At 49.3% G+C, this 24,444-nt stretch overlaps 1 protein-coding gene across 1 annotated transcript in view; it reads left to right on the top strand.

Moving 5' to 3' along the window:
- ABCB6 (ATP binding cassette subfamily B member 6 (LAN blood group)) overlaps positions 1-20,960 on the top strand; it is a 33,317-nt gene extending 12,357 nt beyond the window's left edge. The window contains exons 4-20 of the mRNA XM_069732761.1: positions 2,021-2,204; positions 3,998-4,090; positions 6,041-6,233; positions 6,315-6,436; positions 7,382-7,491; positions 9,115-9,180; positions 9,417-9,542; positions 9,623-9,699; positions 10,100-10,163; positions 10,800-10,885; positions 11,108-11,165; positions 11,708-11,812; positions 11,884-12,058; positions 12,270-12,382; positions 12,590-12,684; positions 18,983-19,051; positions 19,621-20,960. Of these exons, the coding sequence (XP_069588862.1) occupies positions 2,021-2,204; positions 3,998-4,090; positions 6,041-6,233; positions 6,315-6,436; positions 7,382-7,491; positions 9,115-9,180; positions 9,417-9,542; positions 9,623-9,699; positions 10,100-10,163; positions 10,800-10,885; positions 11,108-11,165; positions 11,708-11,812; positions 11,884-12,058; positions 12,270-12,382; positions 12,590-12,684; positions 18,983-19,051; positions 19,621-19,777 (1,893 nt within the window). The 3' untranslated portion in view covers positions 19,778-20,960. The remainder of the gene's footprint in view (positions 1-2,020; positions 2,205-3,997; positions 4,091-6,040; positions 6,234-6,314; positions 6,437-7,381; positions 7,492-9,114; positions 9,181-9,416; positions 9,543-9,622; positions 9,700-10,099; positions 10,164-10,799; positions 10,886-11,107; positions 11,166-11,707; positions 11,813-11,883; positions 12,059-12,269; positions 12,383-12,589; positions 12,685-18,982; positions 19,052-19,620) is intronic.
- The last annotated feature ends 3,484 nt before the right edge of the window (positions 20,961-24,444 follow it).

Here is a 24,444-nt window from a genome sequence, read left to right as displayed (position 1 = left end):
ACTATAATACTGCCCCTATGTACAAGAATATAACTACGATAATACTGCTCCTATGTACAAGAATATAACTACTATAATACTGCCCCTATGTACAAGAATATAACTACTATAATACTGCTCCCTATGTACAAGAATATAACTACTATAATACTGCCTCTATGTACAAGAATATAACTACTATAATACTGCCCCTATGTACAAGAATATAACTACTATAATACTGCCCCTGTGTACAAGAATATAACTACTATAATACTGCCCCTATGTACAAGAATATAACTACTATAATACTGCCCCTATGTACAAGAATATAACTACTATAATACTGCCCCTATGTACAAGAATATAACTACTATAATACTGCCCCCTATGTACAAGAATATAACTACTATAATACTGCCCCTATGTACAAGAATATAACTACTATAATGCTGCCCCTATGTACAAGAATATAACTACTATAATACTGCCCCTATGTACAAGAATATAACTACTATAATACTGCCCCTATGTACAAGAATATAACTACCATAATACTGCTCCCTATGTACAAGAATATAACTACTATAATACTGCCCCTATGTACAAGAATATAACTACTATAATACTGCCCCCTATGTACAAGAATATAACTACTATAATACTGCCCCCTATGTACAAGAATATAACTACTATAATACTGCCCCCTATGTACAAGAATATAACTACTATAATACTGCCCCTATGTACAAGAATATAACTACTATAATACTGCCCCTATGTACAAGAATATAACTACTATAATACTGCTCCTATGTACAAGAATATAACTACTATAATACTGCCCCCTATGTACAAGAATATAACTACTATAATACTGCCCCTATGTACAAGAATATAATTGCTATAATACTGCTCCTATGTACAAGAATATAACTACTATAATACTGCCCCCTATGTACAAGAATATAACTACTATAATACTGCCCCCTATGTACAAGAATATAACTACTATAATACTGCCCCTATGTACAAGAATATAACTACTATAATACTGCCCCTATGTACAAGAATATAACTACTATAATACTGCTCCTATGTACAAGAATATAACTACTATAATACTGCCCCCTATGTACAAGAATATAACTACTATAATACTGCCCCTATGTACAAGAATATAATTGCTATAATACTGCCCCTGCAGATCATTCTCAGGGGTCTCTGCACATAGAGGGGTCGCTGTAGTGCTAACAGACCCCTCAATAGCCTCGTGTCTTGCACAGGGGATTATGTTGTTTTGCTATCGCCGGCACTACATCCCGGATAGAGCAGCGGTTGTAGCGCGGATGGTCCAGGTTTCAGCTGGATCATGGTGAGTGGCGGTGTTTATCTCCAGTGGTCTTGATACCAGGGCACCAGGGTTTCCTTTGTGTGTAGCTGTCTTTGTCTGTAAGAGCTGAGTTATTGATTCGGCACATTGTTACATTGTTCTCCCCCATCGTTATCTTTCTTTCGTGTCGTGATGTGCAACATTACAAACTCGCCTCTGCTACGTGTGTGGCCGCTCCCTGATTATCGGTTTTCTCAGGTTACATTCACGTTGGATTTCTGGTTTCTCTTAATGTTGAGCGTCCATTTCTGCTGGATGTGGCCGATACGACTGTGACCTGATGCATTTGATTTACCTTGCGTCCGCTGGGTTACCATGTGCTTTCTGTCGTTTTGCATGCAGCACTGAAATCTGCAGAGATTACCGATAGCGGTGGTAATAGAGTATTAGATGGGTGTGCTGCGGTTTTCATGTGCTTGTAGCTATAATTAGCTGAACTGAATGAGCAGGGCTGCAGTGTAAAGCATGGAGGGAAGGACAAGGCAATAGCCACAGGTTGGTGGTCGTCAAGCTGCGACATTACAGCCGTTGGGATGGGGCCACTGAGAGCATGCTGGGAGTTGTAGTTTTATGACGGCTGCAGCAATGCTGGTTGCAAACCACGGTAATTTATTTATTGTCTCATCTGCTATCATTCTCTTTTATCAGCCGCTCTTGAGAAACCCAAATGCATCCACGTGGCAGGATTTCTGGAAGAAGATCCGTCTCGTCGTACAGTACATGTGGCCTCGAGGGAACATTCTGCTGCAACTTGTGGTTCTCTTCTGCATGGGACTGATGGGGCTGGAACGAGTCATCAATGTCTTTGTCCCTATATACTACAAGAATATAGGTGAGAGGCCGCCATTGCTCCACTCTGATCTCTCCGCTCAGGATCTCTGCTCTCTGTCAGTGAATAGCCAACATTCATAGGTTACATTCAGAGACTGAAAACCCGTCCTGATTGTGTCTCTGATACACTGTAACGAGCTCTGCACCTGTGTGAGCTGCACATTATCAGGAGCCGTTTTCAGCCTTTTGTATGTAAAAACTACACTGCTCAAAAAATAAAGGGAACGCTTAAAAAAAACAAAAACGCAAAGTAACTCCAAGTCAGTCACTTCTGTGAAATCAGCCTGTCCAGTTATGAAGCATCACTGATTGTGAATCTATTTCTCCTGCTGTTCTGCAAATGGAACAGACAACAGCTAGAAATGATCGCAAATTAGCAAGACAACCCCTATAAAGGAGTTATTCTGCAGGGGGTGACCACAGACCATTTCTCTGTGCTCATCCTTTTTGGCTGTTGTTTTGGTCACTTTTGCATTTTATCATTGCTCTCACCTCTAGAGGTACAGTAGCATGAGGCGGTGTCTACAACCCACACAAATGGCTCAGGTAGTGCAGCTCATCCAGGATGGCACATCAATGTGAGCTGTGGCAAGAAGGGTAGCTGTGTCTGTCAGCACAGTATCCGGAGCATGGAGCAGACACCAGGAGACAGGCCAGTACACCAGGAGATGTGGAGGGGGCCGTAGGAGGGCAACAACCCAGCCGCAGTACCTCTACCTCAGCCTTTGTGCAAGGAGGAACAGGAGGAGCACTGCCAGAGCCCTGCAAAATGACCTCCAGCAGGAAACAAATGTGAATGTGTCTGCACAAACGGTTAGAAACCGACTCCATGAGGATGGTCTGAGTGCCCGACGTCCACAGATAGGGGTTGTGCTCACAGCCCAACACCGTACAGGACGCTTGGCATTTGCCACAGAACACCAGGATTGGCAAATTCACCACTGGCGCCCTGTGCTCTTCACAGATGAAAGCAGGTTCACACTGAGCACATGTGACAGACGTGACAGAGTCTGGAGACGCCGTGGAGAGCGATCTGCTGCCTGCAACATCCTTCATCATGACCGGTTTGGCAGTGAGTCAGTAATGGTGTGGGGTGGCATTTCTTTGGGGAGCCGCACAGCCTTCCATGTGTTCGCCAGAGGTAGCCTGACTGCCATTAGGTACCAAGATGAGATCCTCAGACCCCCTGTGAGACCATATGCTGGTGCGGTTGGCCCTGGGTTCCTCCTAATGCAGGACAATGCCAGACCTCATGTGGCTGGAGTGTGTCAGCAGTTCCTGCAAGATGAAGGCATTGAAGCTATGGACTGGCCCGCCCGGTCCCCAGACCTGACTGACATTGATTATATGTTTGCTCCGTTGTTCTCAGCGCATTCCACTGTGTAATGAATAAAGATTTGTAACTGGAATATCTCCGTGATCTCTCGGATGTGAGATTTTAGGGTTCCCTATATTTTTTTGAGCAGTATATTGTCGCTCACTGACGATAAGTAGAGATCAGGAAAATGGTGAATATCTTCTGTCTCACGCTGGAAAATTCCACGGCACAGGCCTCTTCATAAAGGCTGGCACAGATTTGCACCTACTTTTGCTCTGCTTCACCAACTTTTATAAAAAAACAAAAAAACGGAAAAAGTTGCAAATAATTGCATAAGTATGGCGGGGCCAACAATATGCACCAATTTTAGCCAGAAAACTGTTGTAAGAGGGTTAAAACATGTTGAAGTGTGTTAATAAGCTGCAAAACTTTCCGGCTGTGTGATGTAAGTGTGTATATTCTGTCTCTTGTAACAGTGGACGAGCTGACGGATGGCTCGGCGTGGCACGCACTGGCCTTCACCGTCTGCATCTATGTCCTGCTGAAGCTGCTTCAGGGTGGAGGAGCAGGTAATGTCCTAGGCCGCAGGTGGAGGGGCGGGGAATGTCCGAGGCCGCGGGTGGAGGGGCGGGGAATGTCCGAGGCCGCGGGTGGAGGGGCGGGGAATGTCCGAGGCCGCGGGTGGAGGGGCAGGTAATGTCCTAGGCCGCAGGTGGAGGGGCGGGGAATGTCCGAGGCCGCGGGTGGAGGGGCGGGTAATGTCCGAGGCCGTGGGTGGAGGGGCAGGTAATGTCCTAGGCCGCAGGTGGAGGGGCGGGGAATGTCCGAGGCCGCGGGTGGAGGGGCGGGTAATGTCCGAGGCCGCGGGTGGAGGGGCGGGTAATGTCCGAGGCCGTGGGTGGAGGGGCGGGTAATGTCTGAGGCCGCGGGTGGAGGGGCGGGTAATGTCCGAGGCCTCGGGTGGAGGGGCGGGTAATGTCCGAGGCCGCGGGTGGAGGGGCGGGTAATGTCCGAGGCCGCGGGAGGAGGGGCGGGTAATGTCTGAGGCCGCAGGTGGAGGGGCGGGGAATGTCCGAGGCCGCGGGTGGAGGGGCGGGTAATGGCCGTGGGTGGAGGGGCGGGTAATGTCTGAGGCCGCGGGTGGAGGGGCGGGTAATGTCCGAGGCCTCGGGTGGAGGGGCGGGTAATGTCTGAGGCCGCGGGTGAAGGGGCGGGTAATGTCCGAGGCCTCGGGTGGAGGGGCGGGTAATGTCCGAGGCCGTGGGTGGAGGGGCGGGTAATGTCTGAGGCCGCGGGTGGAGGGGCGGGTAATGGCCGTGGGTGGAGGGGCGGGTAATGTCTGAGGCCGCGGGTGGAGGGGCGGGTAATGTCCGAGGCCTCGGGTGGAGGGGCGGGTAATGTCTGAGGCCGCGGGTGAAGGGGCGGGTAATGTCCGAGGCCTCGGGTGGAGGGGCGGGTAATGTCCGAGGCCGTGGGTGGAGGGGCGGGTAATGTCCGAGGCCGTGGGTGGAGGGGCGGGTAATGTCCGAGGCCTCGGGTGGAGGGGCGGGTAATGTCCGAGGCCGCGGGAGGAGGGGCGGGTAATGTCCGAGGCCTCGGGTGGAGGGGCGGGTAATGTCCGAGGCCGCGGGAGGAGGGGCGGGTAATGTCCGAGGCCGCGGGAGGAGGGGCGGGTAATGTCCGAGGCCGCGGGTGGAGGGGCGGGTAATGTCTGAGGCCGCGGGTGGAGGGGCGGGTAATGTCCGAGGCCTCGGGTGGAGGGGCGGGTAATGTCCGAGGCCGCGGGAGGAGGGGCGGGTAATGTCCGAGGCCGCGGGAGGAGGGGCGGGTAATGTCCGAGGCCGCAGGTGGAGGGGCGGGTAATGTATCAGCATCTGATACAGTGTGACAATGCAGTGATACATTGTAACCAATCACGCCTGTCTCACTGTAGGATGTAAGGGGGTCTGCATTCAGGTAAACTGAACACCAACCATACATATTTCAGGTTTTAGAAATATTTAGGTAATCAAATAAGACCCCTAAACTCATTCAGGCCCTTAATCGGACCCCTAGAATTAATCATACAAGACCTCTAAGAAGAATTCAACCCCAGATTGACCGCTAAAATAATTTATACCCCAGACCAGGGCCCTAAAATTAATCAGAACCCAGATCAGTCACCTAAAATAAATATAATCCCAGACCAAATTAATAAAATATTCAGACCCCTAACATTGATCCGACCCTGGAAGAGACGCCGAACCAAACCCCGGAAAAGAATCAGAACCCTAAAATGTATTCCACCCTAGACCAGAGCACTCATTTTTGGGGACTGGTGTTTAAATTATTTTTAATCTGGTTTCAGACCCAGAAAATAATTTAGTTTTCAGACCGAGTCCCTAAAATTGATCAAACACCATAAATCCGAGTTGGGCTCTCGGGCCGGACCCCAGACAATATAATGACCTTCTACTTGCCCCTTCACTTTCGGACTTGCTGAGGTTTTTGGCCGCTGATTTTTTTCCCCCTTCCTGTAGGAGCGACAGGTTTTGTCAGTAACCTCCGCACCTTCTTGTGGATCCGGGTGCAGCAGTTCACAAACCGCGAGGTGCAGATCCGCCTGTTCGCCCACCTGCACGCCCTGTCTCTGCGCTGGCATCTCGGGCGTAAAACGGGTGAAGTGTTGCGTAGCGTGGACAGAGGAACCAGCAGCATCAATAGCCTCTTAAGGTAAGGACCCCGGAGTTTGGCTGTGTGGGGCCGCGTGGCTGGAGCCACATGTCAGTGACGGGGGGATGTGTCTCTCTGCAGTTATATTGTGTTCAGCATCCTGCCCACCATCGCGGATATTATCATCGGCATCGTCTACTTCACCTCCTCCTTCAACGCCTGGTTTGGACTCATCATTTTTGTCTGTATGACCTTGTACCTGAGTAAGTATTTTGGAGATCGACCCCCCCATATCATTGACACCAAAACTTTTGGTAATGGGGGCTGGGAATTTTGGACCCCCCAAATCTTTTGCTTAAAGCAAGAAAAATAAATATTGATACAGCACCAATCCCCCAACACTTCTGCCCTGGTCCATCCCCGTTCTCAACCTTCTGTACCAATCACCTGACAACACAGAGATACGTGACCGCTGCAGCCAGTCAGTGTTTGCAGCGGTGACCTGCTACATGTCTGTTTTGAGACCATTGCTGCCGCAGGCGATAGACCCCAGTGGGGCGTCGGTGAAGGGAGTTTGCTTACTTTTGATCTTTCTTTATTTGAAAATGATTTTCCCTTGATGGTGAGACCTTTAGGGACCGGGGTTCACATGCCGTTAATGTGTATTCATTCAACAGTAGAAATTTCTAGACCCCCGAAATCACATACGCTGGAGACCTTCACGTTTTAGGTGATCAAGTTTAGATTCTTAGGGCGCATTTATATGTAGCGATATCTGACCAATCTCTGTCCAATCAGATCAGAATTGGTGAGTGAAATGGGAGCTGATCTGCCTGAAATCTGTCTCAGAAAATTGACCTCACATTCTTAATAATCTGCTCAATGCACCAAAATCGAGCAACGAAAGACTTCTGTGCAGCGACTTCATGCAGAAACCTATCTGTGACCATTGTCCTCATCTGTGATATTCAGGGGGCAATGGAGGCCGGGAGTCTCGGAGCATAAATATTAAGTGATGGGGCTGGGAACTTTAGTCTCTGAAATCTAGAAGCCGGGAATATTACACTCAGTAAACGTTGCCAATTGTGCTGGCGAGCCTTATAAACGAAACTTCTGGGCAATGGGGGCTGATAATCGGGAACTCAGAGGTTAAAGACAATGGGGACTGGGAATTGTCGCTTCTTAATCTTTTTCTTTCCGGTTTTTAGCCCTGACCATCATCATCACTGAATGGAGGACTAAGTACCGGCGGGACATGAACACCAGAGACAACGAGGCCAAATCTCGGGCTGTGGACTCCTTGCTGAACTTTGAAACGGTGACCACCCTCCTCCCTGCTGCTCTGTCTTGTCTCCTGGGGCCCATTATCCGATCCTGCTGCCCATCCTACGCTGCTCTGTCTTGTCTCTGTGGCCGGTTCTCCACTCTGGGACCCATCCTGTCCGCTGCTCTGTCTTATCTCTGTGGACGATCCTCAGCTCTGGGACCCATCCACTCCGCTGCTCTGTCTTGTCTCCTGAGGTCCATTCTCCAATCCTGCAGCCCATCCTCTGATGCTCCAGACCCACCCTTCCCGCTGCTCTGTCTTGTCTCTGCGGACGATTCTCCGCTCTGGGACCCATCCACCCCCTTCTCTATTTTGTCTCTGCGGCCGATTCTCCGCTCTGGGACCCATCCACCCCCTTCTCTGTCTTGTCTCTGCGGAAGATCCTCCGCTCTGGGACCCATCCACCCCCTTCTCTGTCTTGTCTCTGCGGCCGATTTTCCGCTCTGGGACCCATCCTTCCCACTGCTCTGTCTTGTCTCTGTGGCCGCTCGTGGCTGAGATCTGTTACTCACTGTAATGTGACCATGTGAGCTGACGCCTCCATCCACCCATCCACCCCGCTGCTCTGTCTTGTGTCTGCGGCCGGTTCTTCGCTCTGGGACCTATCCTTCCTGTTGTTCTGTCTTATCTCTGCAGACGATCCTCCGCTCTGGGACCCATCCACCCCCTTCTCTGTCTTGTCTCTGCAGACGATTCTCCACTCTGGGACCCATCCACCCCGCTGCTTTGTCTTATCTCTGTAGACAATCCTCCGCTCTGGGACCCATCCTTCCCACTGCTCTGTCTTGTGTCTGCGGCCAATTCTCCGCTCTGGGACCCATCCACCCCCTTGCTCTGTCTTCTCTGCGGACAATTCTCCGCTCTGGGACCCATCCACACCGCTGCTCTGTCATCTCTGCGGACGATCCTCCGCTCTGGGACCCATCCTTCCCACTGCTCTGTCTTATCTCTGCGGACGATCCTCCGCTCTGGGACCCTTCCACCCCGCTGCTCTGTCTTATCTCTGTGGACGATCCTCCGCTCTGGGACCCATCCACCCCGCTGCTCTGTCTTGTCTCTGCGGACGATCCTCTGCTCTGGGACCCATCCACCTCGCTGCTCTGTCTTATCTCTGCGGACGATCCTCCGCTCTGGGACCCATCCACCCCGCTGCTCTGTCATCTCTGCGGACGATCCTCCGCTCTGGGACCCATCCACCCCGCTGCTCTGTCTTGTCTCTGCGGACGATCCTCTGCTCTGGGACCCATCCACCGCGCTGCTCTATCTTATCTCTGCGGACGATCCTCCGCTCTGGGACCCATCCACCCCGCTGCTCTGTCATCTCTGCGGACGATCCTCCGCTCTGGGACCCATCCTTCCCACTGCTCTGTCTTATCTCTGCGGACGATCCTTCGCTCTGGGACCCATCCACCTCCTTCTCTGTCTTCTCTGCGGACGATCCTCTGCTCTGGGACCCATCCACCTCGCTGCTCTCTTATCTCTGCGGACGATCCTCCGCTCTGGGACCCATCCTTCCCGCTGCTCTGTCTTGTCTCTCTGGCCGCTCGTGGCTGAGATCTATGTTACCCACTGTAAAGTGACCATGTGAGCTGACGCCTCCGTCTTCTCTCCCAGGTGAAGTACTACAACGCTGAGTCCTACGAAGTGAACAGATTCAACGACGCAATAGTGAAATACCAGGTAAGGTCGAACCATCCCTGTAATCTGGTGCTGGATATCAAATCTTCAGCGCTCACTTTGCTTTGTTGTTTCAGGAGCCTCGCTCTTTATTAATTCTGCTCCATCTCCAGTTTTACTCCAGATTATTTCACGGTCTTGTGTCCTACATAAGTGTTGCCGGATTATCAGAATTTCTGGATTATTGGTTGTGAGAATAAAGACACTTTACAGTATTTGGTTATTTTTCATCCTTGCAGGTGTCGGAGTGGAAGGTTAACGCGACGCTCGCCTTCCTGAATCAGACCCAGAACCTGATCATCGGGCTCGGGCTGCTGGCCGGGTCGCTGCTCTGCGCCTACTTCGTCACGGAGAACAAATTTAAGGTAAGTGGTGTCATATTGAGCGGCGTTCGGTGTATCCCACACAGCTGGACGCCGCTGACGTCGCCCTCTCGCCCGCACAGGTCGGCGACTATGTCTTGTTTGGAACTTACATCATCCAGCTCTATACTCCTCTGAACTGGTTTGGCACGTACTATAGGTAGGTGAGGTTTCCAGCCCCGGTATATAAGCAGGTACAGAGCTGCAGTATAAAGCATGGTGGACAGAGCAGTGGGCTGAGACAAGAGATTGAAGAGTCTAACAGACAATGCAGCTAAGTAAACTAGTCTGGACTGTACGCTGGGTAGTTGGTCCTGACAAAGGTGTGAATGACATGTGGGTGTTTTGGATTTTATATTTCTATATGTGCTGTAATTTGGGTTATGGTCGAGTACGACTGTTGCTGGAAGGATAGTAGGGTTTTTGATGGGGGAGGTTGGAGTTCAAATGTTCTGATTGAGATTTCCTGTTTTTCCTTCCTGTAAATTTCTTTAGAATCAACAAAAATGGACTTGTTTAAAAAAATAAATAACTAAAGTAAATGTCATATATTTCATCAGGATGATCCAGAATTCCTTCATTGACATGGAGAACATGTTTGAGCTGTTCAGCGAAGACCAAGAGGTAAGCGGACCCCGATCAGGGTGACCAGGGGGGTCCGTCGGGCTCTGGTCACGTCTGCGCCACAATGTGTTCAGCTCACAGAGGATTGTCCAGACTGGATACAATGGTAACAAGATGTCAGGAAGGATTTTCAGCCTCATGGTGTGGACAGGATCTGTGAATTCACTGCTGAGATTCTGACAATGACGAGGAAGTAAAAAGGCAAAGTTTATTACAAGTTTCCGAAACTTTATAAAATCGGGAAACTCTTTTTAAAACGGAATCGCCGTCTTTTCTCACCTTGTTAGTTTGAGTTCCGTTCTCTGTTCCTCTTATAATCCAAATTGATGAGATCTTTATTTTTATGTCTCCATATTATACGGATCGCTATAGAAGCAGCAATATTACACATGATTTGGAATCCCCACCCCCCCCCCCGGGGTGGGGGTCATTGGACCCCATTCTGGAGATGGGCGAGGGTCTCGGCAGTAGGATCTGTATATTTATGTCCTGCAGATAAGTCATGACGTTGTGGACCTAGGGTGATGTTATTTGGATGGAGCAGCGCTCAGGTGCTCACATAGGAAGCGATCCCCGTGATGTCGGCTTCTTTTTTTCACTTTCGGCTCAGTTTTCTCCTCCATTCCTCGTCTGCAGGTGAAGGATCCGGTGAATGCCCCGGGGCTGAGATTCCGTGTTGGAAAGATTGAGTTTGAGAATATCCATTTCAGCTACATGGACGGGTACGGGGGTCTCCTCTATTGTGCCTTATGCCGTATAATCTGTGTAATTCCTGCCGGTAATTCCATAAATCTGTAGAATGGCGTCCATGTCTGATCTTAGCTTTTGGATTTTGTTTGTTTTCTGCTGGGCCAGTAAGAGTTACTGGTGTCGGTGCCGGACTATTGGGGATCTTTACTTTCTTCTATAAAACTCATTAATCGCCATTGTTTTTTATACTGAAGGAGGGAGATTCTGCGCGACGTCTCGTTCACTGTGATGCCGGGACAGACAGTCGCACTGGTGAGCTGCTCAGTTATTACATGGTGTTCTTTACCCTGCTTAATAATAGTCAATACACCAATTACATCTGGCTGGATTTGGACATTCATTATTTAGTATCAAAAATTCATTATTATCCAGCATCGTTTCCCTCTGTAATTTCCTGTAAGGGACTCTCCGCTTTGTTTAAAACCCTCCATGTCAATGGGTCCTTTCTGCTCAAATCTTATCACAAAGTGTTTCCAGTAATCAGCTGTAATCTGCGGGAAGCCTGGCAGTTTCCCTGCGGCGCCCCTACAGGAGACATGAAGCATTACACTGTGCAGTGGGTTGTCTGTGTGATGTGGGACAGGACGGGTCCTCATTGTGACTGATCTCCGCTCATCCTGAACAGAGGACCCCACTTCTTCTAGCTGCAAAGTCCCTAATAGGGTTGTGAAAATGGGTTTTGTAAACCGGAAAATCCTTTAATTGATCAATGCACAACACAGCAGGATTAGACCAGTCCATCAGTACAATGCAACTATGGAGAATGGCCCCTAACCCCATGTCACCATCACTAGGTGGGACCATCCGGCTCCGGAAAAAGCACCGTCATACGCCTGCTCTTCCGTTTCTACGATGTCAAAGGCGGCAGCATCCGAATAGACGGGCAAGACATCTCTACGGTAAGAGCATAGCGTCAGTAACTCTCTCCCATACCCATCTGTATATCCACCCTCACACATCTGCCTTCCAGGTGTTGCAGGCGTCTCTGCGCTCCCATATTGGGGTGGTCCCCCAGGACACCGTGCTGTTTAATGACACCATCCGCAACAATATCCGCTATGGACGGGTCACGGCTACGGACGAGGAGGTGGAGGAGGCGGCCATGGCGGCTGATATCCACGAGCGGATCCTTACTTTCCGCGATGGTGAGTGATCGACTACATGAAGGCAGCGAGACTGAGCCCTGATGGTTGTAGAGATGGAGCAGATCAGGGTCCGCACTAGATGAGCCCCTCGTATATGTGCGAGCCGCTGATCCTGCGTCCCCTCCGGGAGATCACCTGCAGCGTTGCATTTATTGGCAGTCGAGTTTGCTGGAAGTTGCGAGATCTTTACAGAATCCTTCCCCATGTGCAGGTTACGACACACAAGTCGGGGAACGTGGGCTAAAGCTGAGCGGCGGAGAGAAGCAGCGAGTCGCCATCGCCCGCACCATCCTGAAGGCGCCACAGATCGTCCTGCTGGACGAGGTAAAGCTGAGTGTTGCACACCGGTGCCGCGCTCCGCATCTTCTTATTGCTTTGAGGAATTGCCTTGTGAGCAGTTTTTCTTAATGGATTATGGGAACAATATACCGTATTAGGAAATTACGATTTATGCCTTTCCACACATAAGAATATGGCAGCTAGGATATATGATATATCTGGAAGCTGATGTTCCCGGTTTGCTCTTCCCAGGCCACCTCCGCCCTGGACACGGAAACTGAGCGCAACATCCAAGCATCGTTAGCCAAAGTCTGCGCCAACCGGACGACTATCGTGGTCGCCCATAGGTAAGAGACTGCAAGAAGAGACGTCACGTGTGGGGTCTCGGGGGACTGCGCTACACTTTAATAGTAAGTGGCGGCACCACGCGGTTCTGCGCCCGTGCCATCTGCATTGGGTGTCGGCTGTAATATATAATAAATAATAATAATCTTTATTTTTATATAGCGCTAACATATTCCGCAGCGCTTTACAGTTTGCACACATTATCATCACTGTCCCCGATTGGGCTCACAATCTAGAATTCCTATCAGTATGTCTTTGGCATGTGGGAGGAAACCGGAGTGCCCAGAGGAAACCCACGCAAACACGGAGAGAACATACAAACTCTTTGCAGATGTTGTCCTGGGTGGGATTAGAACCCAGGACCCCAGCGCTGCAAGGCTGTAGTGCTAACCACTGCGCCACCGTGCTGCCCAATATATGGAGGACACCCAGCTGCAAACGGCATTAACTCCAAGCCCGATTGTTGCCGGTTGTGGCCCCTTAAGTGGCTGACACATAATCGGGGCTCAGTCTGTCACCCCCGTCGGCACCCCAATACTTTGCTTACTGGGGCAGGAACGTGATCCCATCAGGCTCTAAGGAGACATAATGTATCGCAATACAGAAGTGAGGAAATCTATGGAAATGTGTTCTAGCAGTCGGCCCCTGGTGGGATTAAAAAATGTAAAAAGAAAAAAAAGTTCAAAAGGGTTTTAGATATATATTTTTTTCCCTTCACGAAACCCTTTAATTACTAATAAAAAATGTGAAAAATAAACAATTGATATTTGGGCCTGGACCAGATCATTTACACATTACTCATCCTGCATGGTGGACATTACAAGAAAAAAATTGCTTTTTCCATCCATCCGGTCTGAACACCCCCCTCCCTCCCAAAAACCAGTGAAGTGATCACAATGTTATATGTACCAAAAAAAATAAAAATCATCCCGCTACGGTTCAAGTGATGGACAGATAAATGTTTAACCCCTTCCCGACCTTTGACGCATACGCTGCGTCATGAAAGTCGGTGCCATTCCGATCCATGACGCAGCATATGCGTCATGGAAAGATCGCGTCCCTGCAGATCGGGTGAAAGGGTTAACTCCCATTTCACCCGATCTGCAGGGACAGGGGGAGTGGTAGTTTAGCCCAGGGGGGGTGGCTTCACCCCCTCGTGGCTACGATCGCTCTGATTGGCTGTTGAAAGTGAAACTGCCAATCAGAGCGAATTGTAATATTTCACCTAAAAAAATGGTGAAATATTACAATCCAGCCATGGCCGATGCTGCAATATCATCGGCCATGGCTGGACACACTAATGTGCACCCACCCCACCCCACCGATCGCCCCCCCAGCCCCCCGATCTGTGGTCCGCTCCCCTCGGTCCTGTGCTCCGCTCCCCCGTCCTCCTGCCCGCTCCCCCCGTGCTCCAATCAAACCTCCCGCACTCCGATCCCCCCCCCGCACAGCGATCACCCCCCCCCCCGCACAGCGATCCCCCACCCCGTGCTCCGATCCACCCGCCCGCACAGCGATCCCCCACTCCGTGCTCCAATCCACCCCCCCCCGTGTTCCGATCCACTCCCCCGTGCTCCGACGCCCCCCCCCCCCCCCCGTGCCCTGATTTCCCCCCCCTTATACTGGCGGGCGCATGTGCAGTGCGCCCGCCGAATCTGCCGGCCGGCAGATTCGTTCCAGAGTGAATTTTGATCACTGAGATAGGTTATATCTCAGTGATCAAAATAAAAAAAAAAGTAAATGACCCCCCCCCCCCCCCCCATTTGTCACCCCCATAGGTAGGGACAATAAAAACAAAATTTTTTTTTTTCCACTAAGGTTGGGGTAAGGGGTAGGGTTAGGGGTAGGGTTAGGGTTTCGGTATGTGCACACATATTCTGGTCCTCTGCGGATTTTTCCGCTGCGGATTTGATAAATCCGCAGTGCTAAACCGCTGCGGATTTATGGCGGATTTACCGCGTTTTTTCTGCGCATTTCAATGCGGTTTTACAACAGCGATTTTCTATTTGAGCAGTTGTAAAAAAGCTGCGGAATCCGCAGAAAGAAGTGACATGCTGCGGAATGTAAACCGCTGTGTTTCCGTGCAGTTTTTCTGCAGCATGTGTACAGCGATTTTTGTTTCCCATAGGTTTGCATTGAACTGTAAACTCATGAGAAACTGTTGCGGATCCGCAGCGTTTTCCGCAGCGTGTGCACATACCTTTAGAATTAGGCTATGTGCACACGGTGCGGATTGGCCACTGCGGATCCGCAGCAGTGTTCCATCAGGTTTACAGTACCATGTAAACATATGGAAAGCCAAATCCGCTGTGCCCATGGTGCGGAAAATACCGCGCGGGAACGCTGCGTTGTATTTTCCGCAGCATGTCAATTCTTTGTGCGGATTCCGCAGCGTTTTACACCTGTTCCTCAATAGGAATCCGCAGGTGAAATCCGGACAAAAAACACTGGAAATCCGCGGTAAATCCGCAGGTAAAACGCAGTGCCTTTTACCCGTGGATTTTTCAAAAATGGTGCTGAAAAATCTCATACGAATCCGCAACGTGGGCACATAGCCTTAGGGTTAGGGTTGGAATTAGGGTTGTGGTTAGGGTTAGGGGTGTGTTGTGGTTACGGGTGTGTTGGGGTTAGGGTTGTGATTAGGGTTACGGCTACAGTTGGGATTAGAGTTAGGGGTGTGTTGGGGTTAGTGTTGGAGGTAGAATTGAGGGGTTTCCACTGTTTAGGCACATCAGGGGGTCTCCAAACGCAACATGGCGCCACCATTGATTCCAGCCAATCTTGTATTCAAAAAGTCAAATGGTGCTCCCTCACTTCCGAGCCCCGACGTGCGCCCAAACAGTGGTTTACCCCCACATATGGGGTACCAGCATACTCAGGACAAACTGCGCAACAATTACTGGGGTCCAATTTCTCCTGTTACCCTTGAGAAAATAAAAAATTGCTTGCTAAAACATCATTTTTGAGGAAAGAAAAATGATTTTTTATTTTCACGGCTGTGCGTTGTAAACGTCTGTGAAGCACTTGGGGGTTCAAAGTGCTCAACACATATCTAGATAAGTTCCTTGGGGGGTCTAGTTTCCAAAATGGGGTCACTTGTGTGGGGTTTCTACTGTTTAGGCACACCAGGGGCTCTGCAAACGCAACGTGACGCCCGCAGACCATTCCATCAAAGTCTGCATTTCAAAAGTCACTACTTCCCTTCTGAGCCCCGACGTGTGCCCAAACAGTGGTTTACCCCCACACATGGGGTATCAGCGTACTCAGGAGAAACTGGACAACAACTTTTGGGGTCCAATTTCTCCTGTAACCCTTGGTAAAATAAAAAATTCTGGGCTAAAAAATTATTTTTGAGGAAAGAAAACGTATTTATTATTTTCACGGCTCTGTGTTATGAACTTCTGTGAAGCACTTGGGGGATCAAAGTGCTCACCACACATCTAGATAAGTTCCTTTGGGGGTCTAGTTTCCAAAATGGGGTCACTTGTGGGGGGTTTCTACTGTTTAGCCACATCAGGGGCTCTGCAAACGCAACGTGACGCCCGCAGAGCATTCCATCAAAGTCTGCATTTCAAAACGTCACTACTTCACTTCCGAGCCCCAGCATGTGCCTAAACAGTGGTTTACCCCCACATATTGGGTATCAGCGTACTCAGGAGAAACAGGACAACAACTTTTGGGGTCAAATTTCTCCTGTTACCCTTGGGAAAATAAAAAATTGCGGGCTAAAAAATCATTTTTGAGAAAAGAATTTTTTTATTTTATTTTCATGGCTCTGCGTTATAAACTTCTGTGAAGCACTTGAGGGTTCAAAGTGCTCACCACACATCTAGATTAGTTCCTTTGGGGGTCTAGTTTCCAAAATGGGGTCATTTGTGGGGGATCTCTAATGTTTAGGCACACAGGGGCTCTCCAAACGCGACATGGTGTCCGCTAATGATTGGAGCTAATTTTCCATTTAAAAAGCCAAATGGCGTGCCTTCCCTTCTGAGCCCTGCCGTGCGCCCAAACAGTGGTTTACCCCCACACATGGGGTATCAGCGTACTCAGGACAAACTGGACAACAACATTTGTGGTCCAATTTCTCCTATTACCATTGGCAAAATAGGAAATTCCAGGCTAAAAAATCATTTTTGAGAAAAGAAAAATTATTTTTTTATTTTCATGGCCCTGCATTATAAACTTCTGTGAAGCACCTGGGGGTTTAAAGTGCTCAGTATGCATCTAGATAAGTTCCTTGGGGGGTCTAGTTTCCAAAATGGGGTCACTTGTGGGGGAGCTCCATTGCATAGGCACACAGGGGCTCTCCAAATGCGACATGGTGTCCGCTAACAAATGGAGCTAATTTTCCATTCAAAAAGTCAAAAGGCGCGCCTTCCCTTCTGAGCCCTGCCGGGGGCCCAAACAGTGGTTTACCCCCACATATGAGGTATCGGCGTACTCGGGAGAAATTGCTCAACAAATTTTAGGATCCATTTTATCCTATTGCCCATGTGAAAATGAAAAAATTGAGGCGAAAAGAAATTTTTTGTGAAAAAAAAGCACTTTTTCATTTTTACGGATCAATTTGTGAAGCACCTGAGGGTTTAAAGTGCTCACTAGGCATCTAGATAAGTTCCTTGGGGGGTCCAGTTTCCAAAATGGGGTCACTTGTGGGGGAGCTCCAATGTTTAAGCACACAGGGTCTCTCCAAACGCGACATGGTGTCCGCTAACGATGGAGATAATTTTTCATTCAAATAGTCAAATGGCGCTCCTTCCCTTCCGAGCCTTACCATGTGCCCAAACAGTGGTTTACCCCCACATGTGAGGTATCGGTGTGCTCAGGAGAAACTGCCAAACAAATTTTAGGATCCATTTTATCCTGTTGTCCATGTGAAAATGAAAAAATTGAGGCTAAAAGATTTTTTTTTGTGAAAAAATAGTACTTTTTCATTTTTACGGATCAATTTGTGAAGCAGCTGGGGGTTTAAAGGGCTCACTATGCATCTAGATAAGTTCCTTGGGGCGTCTAGTTTCCAAAATGGGGTCACTTGTGGGGGAGCTCCAATTTTTAGGCACACGGGGGCTCTCCAAACTTGACATGGTGTCCGCTAAAGAGTGCAGCCAATTTTTCATTCAAAAAGTCAAATGGCGCTCTTTCCCTTCCAAGCCCTGCCGTGCGCCCAAACAGTGGTTTACCCCCACATATGAGGTATCAGCGTACTCAGGACAAATTGGACAACAACTTTCGTGGTTCAGTTTCTCCTTTTACCATTGGGAAAATACAAAAATTGTTGCTGAAAAATCATTTTTGTGACTAAAAAGTTAAATGTTCATTTTTTCCTTCCATGTTGCTTCTGCTGCTGTGAAGCACCTGAAGGGTTAATAAACTTCTGGAATGTGGTTTTGTGCACCTTGAGGGGTGCAGTTTTTAGAATGGTGTCACTTTTGGGTATTTTCAGCCATATAGACCCCTCAAACTGACTTCAAATGTGAGGTGGTCCCTAAAAAAAATGGTTTTGTAAATTTCGTTGTAAAAATGAGAAATCGCTGGTCAAATTTTAACCCTTATAACTTCCTAGCAAAAAAAAATTTTGTTTCCAAAATTGTGCTGATGTAAAGTAGACGTGTGGGAAATGTTATTTATTAACTATGTTGTGTCACATACCTCTCTGGTTTAACAGAATAAAAATTCAAAATGTGAAAATTGCGAAATTTTCAAAATTTTCGCCAAATTTCCGTTTTTATCACAAATAAACACAGAATTTATTGACCTAAATTTACCACTAACATGAAGCCCAATATGTCACGAAAAAACAATCTCAGAACCGTTAGGATCCATTGAAGCGTTCCCGAGTTATTACCTCATAAAGGGACACTGGTCAGAATTGCAAAAAACGGCAAGGTCTTTAAGGTCAAAATAGGCTGGGTCATGAAGGGGTTAAATGTAACCAAAGAAAAGAAAGAAAAGAGTGCAGAAAATGCAAAAGGAAAAATAATAATAAAAAAAAATTGGTAAATGGGCTAAATCTGCCCTCAGCTCCTACCAAAGGTAGAGATCTGAGCTGCAGTACCGAGACTTACCAGTCCACAGTGTGTGGCGCTGTTCTGGGTTTGTGCAGCCGCCGCTGAGAACAGCTGATTGGTGGAGGGGCCGAGCGTCGGACCGCTACCAATGTGCCATTGATGGCCCATACCGGCAGTACCTGGTACGTGATAGGTCATCAATTACGTCCCGGCGATCCCTTTAACGCATGAGCAGCGCACTTTACACATTAGTTTAAGACGTTTCTTTCCTAATTATAACTCTCATTTCCAGACTTTCCACCGTGATCGGCGCAGACCAGATCCTGGTGCTGAAGGAAGGGCAGATCGTAGAGAGGGGGCGGTAAGTGCTCGGTCTGTCGGGGGCTTGTGGCCGCGTCTTGGCCCCCGTACATCTGCCTGTAATCATCCAAGATGCAACCTCAAAAAGTGACCACTAAATGTGCAAAAACCATCGCTGCCCGCTTACTGAAGGCAGCCACTGGTGATTACAGGGTATCTAGACTTCTGCAACCATTTTAGAATTGCTGCAAATCTGCTTAAATATTAAATAAAGTACGGTAACTTTTTATATAATCTTGAATTAGTGCCGCTTTGTGTTCACAGCTCCTTTGCTGATCTACGTGTCTCCATGACTACAGACACCCTGTGTGCGGTGTGATCCCATGGTCACATGACCGTTCTCCTACCTGCTAACCTTCGGGGGGGCAGAATACTACACAGAGGGTTTATTATTAGTCTGTGCCTTTTAGGACACATTGGTCCGCAGAGGAGCTGTATACACATAACGGAAAGTGATAAAAAAAAAATAATCATAATTTTGTGCAAATGTATTGGAACAAATTAAAAATGGTTGGAAAAGTCTTCACATCCTCCCCGCTTGGAGCATTTACTTTACAATTCTCCTTCTAGGCACGACGAGCTGCTCGCCAAGGGCGGCGTCTACGCGGGAATGTGGCAGAAACAGCAGAGCGGCAGCGAGTCGTCATCGGACTCGGAGTCCGAGAGAAAGGACCGTGCTTCCGAGAAGCTACAGCAGCCGAAACCAGCGCTGAGGAAGCCTCATTAGACCCCAGAGACCCCCGGCCAGAGCCGCAGACCTTGCCGGGGCCGCTACACTATAGCTTTCCCTCAGCATTCAGGACGGATCACATCTGATTGCTGGGGGCAGAAAATAGACCCCCAGGAACATCTCTTCCAAAGAAGTAACGTGTATGGGGGATTCGCTCAGGCTACGGCTGACATAAGACACTAAACTGAAATCGATTTTCTTATTTTGCACAGTTGAATGTAAGCTACTGTCTGCTGTTATCAGCCACTTCTGTCCAAGGGCGGCTGACAGTATTCTTCACAGGACTGACTGTTGAGAAGTGCAGAAAACTCTGTGCCCCCCGCGATCACTACTATCTCACATTTCTCTTATAATACTCCACTTTCACAAACTTTTATAAACTTCTCAAGACCCTTTAGTGGCTGCAGAAGACTTAAATTACACTGCCAGCCGAAGCCGACCATTACAGAGGGTGTTTGCTGCTTATATATTGGTGGTTTATCCTCAGGATCAAGTCATTACTCTCAGATCGTGGGGGTCAGACACCCGGCCCCCCAATCATCAACTTCTGGTGGCCGGATGGAAACTCCGCGGGGGCGGGACAGCACAGCGCCGTGCACCGTGTAGTGGTCGCTGCTAGTACTGCAGCTCCAATCCCACATCAGTAAGAGCTGAGCTGCAATACCCATAAACGGCCACTACACAATGTGCGGCGCTGTTTTCTCTCCACGCAGTTCACACCTGGCCGCTGCTGGTTGGGGGGGAGCGCTGAGCATCGGACCCCCTCTGATCTGATATTGATGACATATCCCAAGTCATACAGTCCCCGGCTGCCATAGACGTAAGAGGAAATGTGTATTTACAGCGACCTGCCTTCTCCGTGAGTCATCCTGGTTCCCCTTGATTGACGGCAGCAGGGGTCGTGTCCGTCACCAGCACTCGCTCTTCACATGGTGCATCGCAGCCGGTATAAAGGGGTCTCCACCTTCATGATACCTCGTCCACGATCGCGTGGCTCTGGAAGCGTCTCCCGTGACCTCAGGGTTAGATTTTTGTAGAGCCTCCTCCGCTTTTTTTAATTGATGTTTTGTATAATGATGCAGGTCGGGTGATTGCTCAGCGGAGGAGGGGAATGAATATTTATTCAATGGACACAATGGTGGATTGTATGACATGGAATAAAAATGAGAATATTCCTGCGTTTCATCTCTCCGGTCCGATGTGTTATATACTGCAGCGCTCGGCTCTTCAGACTGGGGGCATTACAGCTGTTCATCCTGAGCTCGCTGATTCATGACACTTGGAAAGCCGTAAAGCGAAGGATTCAGCAGCTCAGACTGGTTTGCTGGGTGACAGCTCTCACGGGCACTGAGGTTGCTGACAACTGCTCATGTGACAGATGTGAAGCTAATCCCAGGTAAGTGCCACGATGGTGCCGGTCTGCGATGTTAACCCCTTAGCTATCATAAAGAAGTAAGCATCACGTCCAGTCACAGGAACACGGAAGAAGGAGGATGTCCTCACTCCCCACACTTCACCTCCTCAATCCCTATTATTTGCCCAATTTTTAAAAATCCCAAAAGAAAACTTTTAAGTCCTAAACTTGAGTCTAAAATCATTCCAAGGCCGAGATCACACATACGTGAGATACGGCCGAGTCTCGCAGGTGAAATCCCTCCTTTGGCGCCGGCACTCCAGAGCGGAGCGTGCAGCCGCATAGCAACACATGGAGCCGCACGCTCCGCTCCGGAGTGCCGGCGCCAGAGGAGGGATTTCACCTGCGAGACTCGGCCGTATCGCGCGTATGTGTGATCCCAGCCCCATTGTAGAAATTGTGGTGCAGCCACGGTCTGCTCAGACCCTGCAACCTAAGGGGCCCAAAAAAGGTCCCTGTGGCCCCTAGCGGAAGAACAATACTATTATTGGGGCCCATGAGGTTACGTCTCTGCTTGGATATTTCTGCAACTCTCGTATAATAGAAAGTAGAAAACTGCAAATGTCCATGGCCATTTCTCCATCTATTTCACGTCAGACCAGGCAGGACGGGGTTTGAGGGGCCCGATGGTCCCATAGATGTGTTCTTTCCATATATTATTTAAGCTGGACTAAAAAGATAAACTCAGGAAGGGGGTAATAACCTTGGAGAGCTGCACATGAGATCTGGAGGGGCCGAGATTGTGGAGACCCAGAGTAGCCGAGCTTGTGATGATCCGGATGAGTCGCGCTTGTGATGACCCAGAGGAGCCGAGCTTGTGATGACCCGTAGGGGTCACGTTTGTGGAGACCCGGATGAGTCGCGCTTGTGGAGACCCGGAGGGGTCACGTTTGTGATGACCCGGAGGGGTCGCGCTTGTGGAGACCCGGATGAGTCGCGCTTGTGGAGACCCGGAGGGGTCGCGCTTGTGATGACCCGGAGGGGTCACGTTTGTGATGACCCGGAGGGGTCACGTTTGTGATGACCCGGAGGGGTCACGCTTGTGGAGACCCGGATGAGTCGCGCTTGTGATGACCCGGAGGGGTCGCGCTTGTGGAGACCCGGATGAGTCGCGCTTGTGGAGACCCGGAGGGGTCGCGCTTGTGATGACCCGGAGGGGTCACGTTTGTGATGACCCGGAGGGGTCACGCTTGTGGAGACCGAGAGGGGTCGCGGTTGTGGAGACCCTGAGGGGTCGCGCTTGTGGAGACCCCGAGGGGTCGCTCTTGTGATGACCCGTAGGGGTCACGTTTGTGGAGACCGAGAGGGGTCGCGCTTGTGGAGACCCGGAGTGGTCGCGGTTGTGGAGACCCTGAGGGGTCGCTCTTGTGATGACCCGGAGGGGTCGCTCTTGTGATGACCCGGAGGAGTCGCGCTTGTGGAGACCCTGAGGGGTCGTGCTTGTGATGACCCGGATGAGTCGCGCTTGTGATGACCCGGAGGGGTCGCGCTTGTGGAGACCTGGAGGGTATGAGCTTTAGAGAGGATTATCTGACTTGTCCACGTGACTGCAGAGAATTAGCCCCCAGCATTGATGGTTCTTAACATCATGAACAGGAATGTTGTACCCAAAGGTGATCACAGGTTCTTTAACCCCTTCATGGCGCGGCCTATTTCCGTTTTTTCCTCTCTTTCTTCCAGGAGCCATACATTTATTTTTCCGTCCCCCAGAGCCATATTGGGGCTTATTTTTTGTGGGACGAGTTGTACTTTTGAAAGACGCCGTTCATTTTACCATATAGTGAACTGTAAAATGGGGAAAAAACTGCAAGTGCGATGAAATTGTGAAAAAAAAACCTATTGTGCCATTGTTATGTGGGAATTGTTCTTATGGTGTTCACTTTGTAGTAGCGACGACCTCGCGGTCCGATTCTCCTCCTCAGTGTGACACCGAACACGTCCAGCTTTCTTTGTTTTTACCACTCAAACAATCAGAATTTGTAAGTAGAAGTTTCGGGGATGGTGTCGCCATTTTCCGAGACCCCGTCACATTTGTATTTTCGGATGATGGAGCCGTGTGCGGATTATTTTTTCAGGGTGAGACGATGTTTTTATTGATACCATTTGGGGACAGAGGTGACTTTTTCATCACTTTTCAGCCTTTTTTGTGGAATTGCGGCGTTCCTGAAATGTGTCAGTTTCCGGTGTTTACTGATCGGGTTGTTTTTATATTTTGATCGTCCTTTCCTGAACTTGCTGATAGGTCGTGTACTTTTTTAATATCTTTATTTTCAATGGAGGAAAAGGGAAGGGGGTGACATGAACATTTAAAAAAAAAAAAAAAAATTCAATTTAAAATTTTTTTTTTTTCATTTTTTTAATTTTTTTTTTTTTACTTAGCGTTTGCCCCGATAGAGGACGTGAAGATGCGACTGTCTGATCGCTCGTGCTGGGTGGATTTGTGCTGTCACATCGCTGCATATAGCAGAAATCACGGTCTCCTATGAAGCTCGGCCACAGGCGTGATTACAAGCGAGCTCCGTAATAACAAGTACAGGGGTCGTCCGATGACCCCCGGCTGCCGGGACAACCCATCAACGACTCGCGATCGCGTCACAGTGCGCAGATGGGAGAGAATAACGTGCGTACGTTGGTGTCAGAGGGTGAACAAATGTGTGGGGAAATCAGCGCTGCACCAGTGATTGTTAGCAGTGGGTCCTGGCTGTAATACACAGCTGTCACCTGCCGGGGATGGGGACGACAGTGGCCGCTCATGACTAGATGGATGGCGGAGGTTGTGAAGGGGTGAAAGCTGCTGTCACCAGGCAGGAGCCTCCTGTTTTTGCTGTCATTTTATTCCTTCTGCCTCATTTTATAAATCTGTCTCAGATTTGGCCCTTTATGTTAATTTTTTACTGTCTTCACTTAGGGGGGCGGTGCTTACAGGGTAATTATGCAGCGCAGCTAAAGACCCGCCCCTGAGGAATTACTGAGCCACGCCCCCTCGGAAAGACATGAAATGTAAGCGCCAAACATAAACAATGGCGGAAGTTCTGCTTTACGGCGTCGTCTTTGCACAAAATGGAATAAAAACAAATGAAAGAGCCGTATGTTGCCGAGGGGGAGACGATAAACCAAGAAGCCCTGACACCAGGCTCCGGCCAGGAGAATGACAAGTACTGAGGGGTGGCTCCTGCCGGCCGCCGTACTGTAAGCTCCGCCCTCTCTCCGCACGTTCAGAGGCGGCGCTTCTTCTTGTAAACACGTGACG

The sequence above is a fragment of the Ranitomeya imitator genome, chromosome 7 (genome assembly GCF_032444005.1).
Source record: "Ranitomeya imitator isolate aRanImi1 chromosome 7, aRanImi1.pri, whole genome shotgun sequence".
Lineage (NCBI taxonomy): Eukaryota > Metazoa > Chordata > Amphibia > Anura > Dendrobatidae > Ranitomeya > Ranitomeya imitator.
Note: the sequence above shows the minus strand (reverse complement) of the source record. Positions and strands in the feature narration are given on the sequence as shown.